Source organism: Propithecus coquereli, unplaced genomic scaffold (genome assembly GCF_000956105.1).
Source record: "Propithecus coquereli isolate 6110/MARCELLA unplaced genomic scaffold, Pcoq_1.0 Scaffold202, whole genome shotgun sequence".
Lineage (NCBI taxonomy): Eukaryota > Metazoa > Chordata > Mammalia > Primates > Indriidae > Propithecus > Propithecus coquereli.
Genome location: NW_012145190.1, coordinates 2,552,338 through 2,560,109, shown reverse-complemented (window position 1 = coordinate 2,560,109; position 7,772 = coordinate 2,552,338). Strand labels below are relative to the sequence as shown.

At 51.2% G+C, this 7,772-nt stretch overlaps 1 protein-coding gene across 1 annotated transcript in view; it reads right to left on the bottom strand.

Moving 5' to 3' along the window:
- The window catches only part of LOC105809975 (ubiquitin/ISG15-conjugating enzyme E2 L6-like), a 14,325-nt gene extending 11,464 nt beyond the window's left edge, over positions 1-2,861 (bottom strand). The window contains exon 1 of the mRNA XM_012643883.1: positions 2,560-2,861. Within this exon, the coding sequence (XP_012499337.1) occupies positions 2,560-2,586 (27 nt within the window). The 5' untranslated portion in view covers positions 2,587-2,861. The remainder of the gene's footprint in view (positions 1-2,559) is intronic.
- Between the last annotated feature and the right edge of the window lie 4,911 nt (positions 2,862-7,772).

The window sequence follows — 7,772 nt, the reverse complement described above, 5'->3', positions numbered from 1 at the left end:
CCCGATCTCTGTCAGCCCCCTCCGCCCTACCCTAAATGCACACTCGCCCCGAGTAAGGGATGCTTGCTGTGCAAACGCAGCTCCGCGACGGCTGGCTCGGCGGCCCCTCCGTCAGACCGCGGCCCTGACCCTTCCCCTAGCGCATTCCCGGAGCCCCCTGGGTTCCCTCCGTCAGCCCAGGGCCCCACCTCTAAAAATGGGTGGGGGACGGCGTAGACCACATGCCCTCCAAGGACCGCTGCCTTGGGCAGTGTGGGGTCCTTTGTGCTGTCCAGCATTCGGTGGCAGACCTGCAACGTTCTCCCAGGGTGCTTGGTGCAGAGCACCGCAAGGGGGTGCTTTAGACCGATTGTCTTTCGCTTTGGGGTTCGGGCGACCATCATCCTAGTCCTTTACTAGGCTTAATATTAATATTTAGCAAGTGCCCACTATATGCCCATTTGGGAACCAGTTGGCTGGGGGAAGTCCCAGCATGGACTTCAAGAGCCATATATTTTTAGTTGTCCAATTAATTTCTTTCTAATTTTAGTAGAGACAGGGTCTCGCTCTTGCTCAGGCTGGTCTCGAACTCCTGAGCTCAAACAATCCGCCCGCCTCGGCCTCCCAGAGAGCTAGGATTACAGGCGTGAGCCACCGCGCCCGGCCTAGAAACATTTTTCATTGTCACAAATCGGGGAGTGCTACTGGCATCTAGTGAGTAGAGGCCAGAGATACTGATAAACATCCTACAAAAAATTATCTGTCCCAAAATGTCGATAGTGACAAGGTTGAGAAACCCTTGTGTAAAGAGAGGCCAAACCCAGTCCACAGTTAGGGAGGGGCCCTTCAGCACTGTGGACCATCTGAACTTTCTCTGCCCCTACCCAACATATAAGCATACCTCTTTGCCTCCTCCTGTCTCTCAGCTTATATTCCATTTCTGACAGCCAACAAATTCCTTCTGGTGCCTTCTGCCCAGAGTCTATGGCCCCTCAATTAACTTTACCCCAAACTAGAAGCATCTGCTATTGGAAGTCCTGATTTCAGGATTATCTGTGACTCTTTGACAAGAATGAAGCCCAAGGAAGAACAAAGAAGATCTGGAATAGACATTTTCCTGACTTTACTATAACTAGGAACACTTGGACTTTATCTGTTATAGCTGAGTTCTGCCAAAACTTTCCCAAAACCTGAGGAAGTTGAAACCCAAGCCAGGACATACAGCTCTTTCCTAAGGCCTGTTAGGAAATTACCTGACTTAGAGGAACAGAAAATGAAAGGAGAGAGACCATTAAAGGAGCCTACAGGCTAGAGTCCCATGAGCCTGGGCTCAAAGTTCAGCTCCATCACTCCCACTGAATGACTTCAAACAATCAAGTTATCTTCTTTCAGCCTCAATTTCCTTATCTGTAAAATGGGGGTATATCATTTATCTCATAGAGTTGCTGTGAGAATTAGATGAAAAATAACTGATGAAAACTGCCTGGCATTTAATGGAGCCAGAAAAATAAATACCGGCTCCCCTCTTTCCCACTTGGCTGGAAAGACCCTCTGCCACTTGTCTTTGCCAATCTGCAGATTTCATTTCTGGGCCAAGCCTGCTCTGGGTGCCCCAGTCTGAGACCATTTTCTTCTCAGAGGCTGAGAGTAGCAGGCACCCCCTTCACCCCTCGAGTCTGCCCTTCCTCTTTGCAGATTGAAGGGGCAACCCTTTCTCTGAAGATCGGAGGCACCCTTCTGAGAGACACAAAGCCTGGGGGGGTGCCAGTACCACCTCGCAAGGATTTCTCTTCCTCCCCATCTATCTCCATCTCCTGCTACACCCCCCGTTTTCCCACCTCCTGGGGGAAATTGCCCCTCCCCATCCTTCCAGACCTTATTTCAAATTGTGCCCCTAATAGGAATGAAGGCTCAAAGAGGACAGGATTTTTGTTCATCTCTGTCTCCCCTACTTCCTAGAACAGGGCCAGCCCATGTAGACATTCAACATTTATTGAACCAATGAATACAAGCCACCTACTCCAGGAGGTCTTCCAGGTCAACCTCAGCATCTTTTCCTCCAGAGAATACCCAGGCAATTTTGCCCCCAAATTCTAATCAGTATCCCCTGCTTCTCAGGACTCCGGCGATGTAAGCGTCAAATTATGGGATAGGCCACGGGTTATTCCAAGGCGAGGACCTTGCCCTGGTTATCTCTTTCCATAACCCACCCACCCACCACCAGCAGCAGAACGCCTGGCACCAAGACGCCAAGGAACCCTTCCTGCACTTGAGATGTGCTCAATTGTTATCATAAGTTTCCGCAGAAGAAATGAAACTGAAACCAGTCTGGGGGAGCCGGCTCATCTTCACCCCCAGCACAGCTCACGGAGCTAGCGACATCTCCGGCCCCAGAACTCCAGCTCTTGCCCCTCTCGCAGACCCACTCCTCCTCCGGCTAGGGGGCGAGGATGACAGGGATTCAGCCAGCCCTGGTGCCCAGAAAAATAAATTAATGCGCTCGGAGAACCGCGGAGGAGATGAAGGGAGGAGGGGACAGGCAAGGCGGCACGAGAAAGGGCGCACCCCACACGCGGTTACCTTCGCCACTCGCTTGCTTGCCGTCATCTCGGGATCGAGTGTGTGGCACTGACGGAATCCAGCTGGACAGTGCACGACACGCGGACACGGTGAGCCCCGCCCCGGGGACCCTACGTCCGGAGGCCCAGCCCACGCCCCGCGCCACCGGCGCGATCGTTGGATAGACCTTCTCCCCACCGCTCGGCTGAGACTAGAAGGCCGCCGGGGAGAGGACTTGCTGGGCTCCGGCCAGAGCCCCGGCGTGGGGGCTCAGTCCTGGGAACTCGCGCTCTTTGTCGGAAGACCGGGGCGGGCCCTGGAGCGCGCGGCGTCGCCTGGTCCCTGCGGCCCGCTGGGGGGCGCCGTACACCAGGCTGCGAGCGCGCAGGGGGCGGTGCCGGGGTCCGCCCATCCGGGTTCCAGTCCTCGCTCCGCCGTGGGCGGCCGCGCGGGAGAGTCCCGATCTCTGTCAGCCCCCTCCGCCCTACCCTAAATGCACACTCGCCCCGAGTAAGGGATGCTTGCTGTGCAAACGCAGCTCCGCGACGGCTGGCTCGGCGGCCCCTCCGTCAGACCGCGGCCCTGACCCTTCCCCTAGCGCATTCCCGGAGCCCCCTGGGTTCCCTCCGTCAGCCCAGGGCCCCACCTCTAAAAATGGGTGGGGGACGGCGTAGACCACATGCCCTCCAAGGACCGCTGCCTTGGGCAGTGTGGGGTCCTTTGTGCTGTCCAGCATTCGGTGGCAGACCTGCAACGACGTTCTCCCACGTTGCTTGGTGCAGAGCACCGCAAGGGGGTGCTTTAGACCGATTCTCTTTCGCTTTGGGGTTCGGGCGACTATCATCCTAGTCCTTTACTAGGCTTAATATTAATATTTAGCAAGTGCCCACTATATGCCCATTTGGGAACCAGTTGGCTGGGGGAAGTCCCAGCATGGACTTCAAGAGCCTCCTTCAAAGAGAGGCTGCTCAGCCTCCCTTATTTTACTCCCTGCCCATTACAAACTGTGGCCCTAGTATGTGCCCCCATACACGGCTAGGAGTCTCCACCTCTCCGTGCAGAGGCAGAGACCCCAACCCAGAGCTACATGGCCAGGCTGGTCTCGAACTCCTGTGCTCAAGTGATCCTCCCTCCTGTGCTGGGATTACAGGCGTGAGCCACCGTGCCTGGGCAGCCCCTGCATTTTTAATGGTAATGATCAGAGAATCACCTGATACTATGGGAGCATGGAGGAGGGTCACTTGATCCAGCTTCAGAGAGCGGCAGAGGTTTCCCGGAAGAGAGAAGAATCCAAGTGTATTATGAAGCATGATGAGTTGGCTAGAGTAAGAGCGTGGGATGATGGTGTTCCAAGAAGAGGGAGCAGCAGCAGCAAAGGCAGGGTGGCAGTGTATGTGGAAACTGAATGCGGAGCAAAAGCCTCTGTCCATGCTCCTTGGTCCTCCTTCCCTTCTCTTGCAGAAAGGAAGCATCTCTGAAGTCAAAGTCATGGATTTAGCCCCAGCCTCCCCGTCCTGGGTACCCCACACACACACACATACACAGTTTGGAGGCCCACATGTATTAGCTTCATGTACTTACACAACACAGGTCAGAATGAGCCCCAAGGAGACCCAGGTTCTAGTTCCACATCTGTCCCCACGTGCAGCATGACCTTGGGTGGGTGGTGGAAACACCTGTCTGCTTCCCAGGACTGCTGTGAGGCTAAGCTCACAGAAGCAGAGGAACTTTGAAAATTATATGTGCAAGTTATGAACAGGTTGGAATTCCAGCTCCACTGTTCTTGGCTGTGTAACACTGGGCAAGTCACTTGACCTGTCTGTGCCTCCATTTCCTCATCTGTAAAATGGGGCTAATCGTAGTGGATGTGAGGAACAATGAGTTGATATTTGTAAAGAACTTAACTTAGAACAGTAGACAATTGGTGATGGTTGTAATAATGATAACATAATAATAAATATTAAAATGATGGTGGGGGCCTGCCCAAGAGTTCATGTACCGGGTTGGAGGAAGAGATGCCTGAGCCTGCTCCCTTAGAGCAATGACAACTCTATCTTCCTGGATAGGAGACCCTGTTTTACTTCTCTCTGATCCAGTCACTGGCGTTTATTCATCCATCTACAGCATTTGTTGAGCACCTACTTGCACAAGGCCCTGTGACGAGCACTCTGCGGGACACAGGCGGGGCTTAGGCCAACTGCGTCTTCACCATTGAGGGGAAGACACATACATCTGTGTAGATGACAAAAGGCTGTAGGAGAAAGACCTCTAGGCTTGTCCCTTCAAGACTTAGCCCTGCCAACTGTAAGGCCTGCCAGCTTCTTGTGAGGATAAAATGAGACTGTGTATGTGAGGGGCACCTCATAGGTGCTGAAGTACTTTACCTATTTGTAATGCCTCTAGAGTTCTGGGCGAGAGATTCAGGTTATTCAGAAGTCTCCAAGAACCTTCAGTGTGTGTTTGAGGGGAGAATTTGGGTTAGGAGGAAGCAGTTGATTTTTTTTCGGGCCCCTTCCTTGGCTTTGTTCTTTTTTTGGGTAGGGAGGGTTAATCTCAGAACTATCCCAGCCCTCCCATCTCCCTACAGCTTAGAGAAAAGTTCTTGGGGAACTGAGGCAGAAGAGAATTTCCTACTTGTAACTGAGGAAGGGACCTCCTCCTGCACACCCCCCACACTCCCTTCCCCTGGGTTAGTCACACATGCATGCGCATACACATACACACCTCCTCATGGGCTGCACCATCAGCCCTGGCCTGTGGTTGAGGCAGAGAGAATGGCGTAGAGGCAGCCATGGAGACAGGGAGTCCCAGAGAGGAGCTAGGGTATTCCTGCCGCAAGAACAGGAAGATGACCTGGTGAGTCAAGAGACCTGTTTCCGGCTGGGCGCGGTGGCTCATGCCTGTAATCCTAACATGCTGGGAGGCTGAGGTGGGTGGATCGCTCAAGGTCAGGAGTTCGAGACCAGCCTGAGCAAGAGCGAGACCCTGTCTCTACTAAAAATAGAAAGAAATTAGTTGGACAACTAAAAATCTATATAGAAAAAATTAGCTGGGCATGGTGGTGCATGCCTGTAGTCCCAACTACTTGGGAGGCTGAGGCAGAAGGATTGCTTGAGCCCAGGAGTTTGAGGTTGCTGTGAGCTAGGCTGACGCCACGGCACTCTACTCCGGGCAACAGAGTGAGACTCTGTCTCAAAAAAAAAAAAAAAGAAGAGACCTGTTTCCTCAACGTGGCTCAGCCACTGGCTTAGATGCTTGTCATGGGACTTTGGACAAGAGAAGTAACGGTAACAACAGATAACAACAATAACTAATGTGTATTGGGTGTGCCAGGATGTATGAGTCTGCTCAGGCTGCCGTAACAAAATACCACAGGCTGAGTGGCTTAGATAACAGGAATTTATTTTCTCACAGTTCTGGAGACTGGAAGTCCAAGGTCACGATCCTGGTTGATTTGGTTTCTGATGAGGGCTCTCTTTCCGCCTTGCAGACAGCCAGGCCACCTTCTTGCTATGTCCTCATATGACCTTTCCTCAGATGCTTGCTGAGGTGGTGCAGGGGAAGAGAGAGTGAGCTCTCTGGTGTCTCTTCTCATGCAGACACTAATCCCATGGGATCAGGGCCCCACCCTCATGACCTCATTTAATCGTTTTTTTCTCATTTAATCTTAATCACTTCCTTAGAGGCCCCATCTCCAAATACAACCAAACTGGGGATTAGGGCTTCAACATATGAATTTTGGGGGACACAGATATTCATAACATAGGCTTGTACTAAGTGCCTGATATGCATTATTATAATTGATCCATTCAATAAGCTTAATTTTCTCTCTGACTTCATAAAATATGTGCTTTTGTTGTCTCCATTTTATAGGCAAAGAAACCGAGGCTAGGTGACTTAGTGGCCCAAGGTCACATAGCTGTTCAGTCTCTAAACTGGAACATAAACCCAGACCTACTGACTTTGGGCTTTTTAATCGCCCCGTCTATCTGGGCCAGCTCTGTGGTGCGAGCCTGTAGTTCCAACTATTTGGGAGGCTGAGGTGGGAGGATCACTTGAGCCCGGGAGTGTGAGACCAGCCTGGGCAACATAGACTTTGGCTCAAAAAAAAAAAAGGGGGTGAGAATCTCTGCCCTGTCTGCTTCACGCAATTTTGCTTGGAAGACTTTGATTCCTGAAAAGTGATGTGCACATGTAAGTTATCTTCCTTAACAAAGAACGGCCTCTAAAATTGGGCTGTCCTGGGATGTTCGAATTGGCCCCAGGTTCTCTTAATCCCAGAGCTGGAAGGGAGTTTTGAGATCTTCTAGTGTTGTCTAACCATTTAACCACCCTACCTCCCTCTACATCCCTCTGTGGGGAAGAGAAACCAGGGGCCCAGACAGGGGAAAGGCTTGCCCAGGTCATGGATTAGAACCCAGGTCTCCCTAGGCCTGGTCTGGTTACATCTTTGCATGTTTCCGTCAGTTGGCTGAACCTCAGCCTCGTCCATGAATTCTTCTGAATTGGGCCTTTTGGTGGGAACAAAGGGGTTGCACCGGATCTGATAGGATTAGTGCCTGTATGAGAAGAGACACCCACCATGGCCTCCACGAGCACCTGAGGAAAGGCTATGTGAGGACATAGAAAGAAGGTGGCTGTCTGCAAGCCTGGGAAAGAGCCCTATCAGAGAGCTGATGCCTAGATTGCCATCAGGCACAGCTAGTATTTAGGAAGTGTCCCCTTGTCCTGAACCGGGACATAGTGAGGTCCATGCTTATAGCTGCATGACTCTGGTCAATGCAATTTATAAGCTCCCTACCTTGGGTTTCCCATCCATTTTCTTAGGTTAGTAAGTACAGGTGGCAAACTAATGGCTCAGAAACAAGATTAATTTTGCAAGATTTGTGTGGCTTGTATATGTTTTTAAATATGATGCTGTAGAGGAGAAAAAATAATTTTTTCTCTATCTTTCATAGTTCTTGGTTGGCACAGACCTCTATAACAAAAGACAGATTAACAGGAGAAAAACTTACAAGTTTATTAACATGTATACCTCATGTCTGCATGGGAGATACCCAGGGACATGAGTCAATCTCCAAGAGGTGGCTTAAATACCATTGTCTGCTGAAACAAAGAAAGAAGGGTGAAGCAGGCAGGAAAAGCGCCATAAACAAGGATAAGGGTTGTTACACAGGTTTAAGTCAGTGTCTTTTCCCTTGGTAAAAGTTTCCAGTGATTCAGAGTCATCCTTC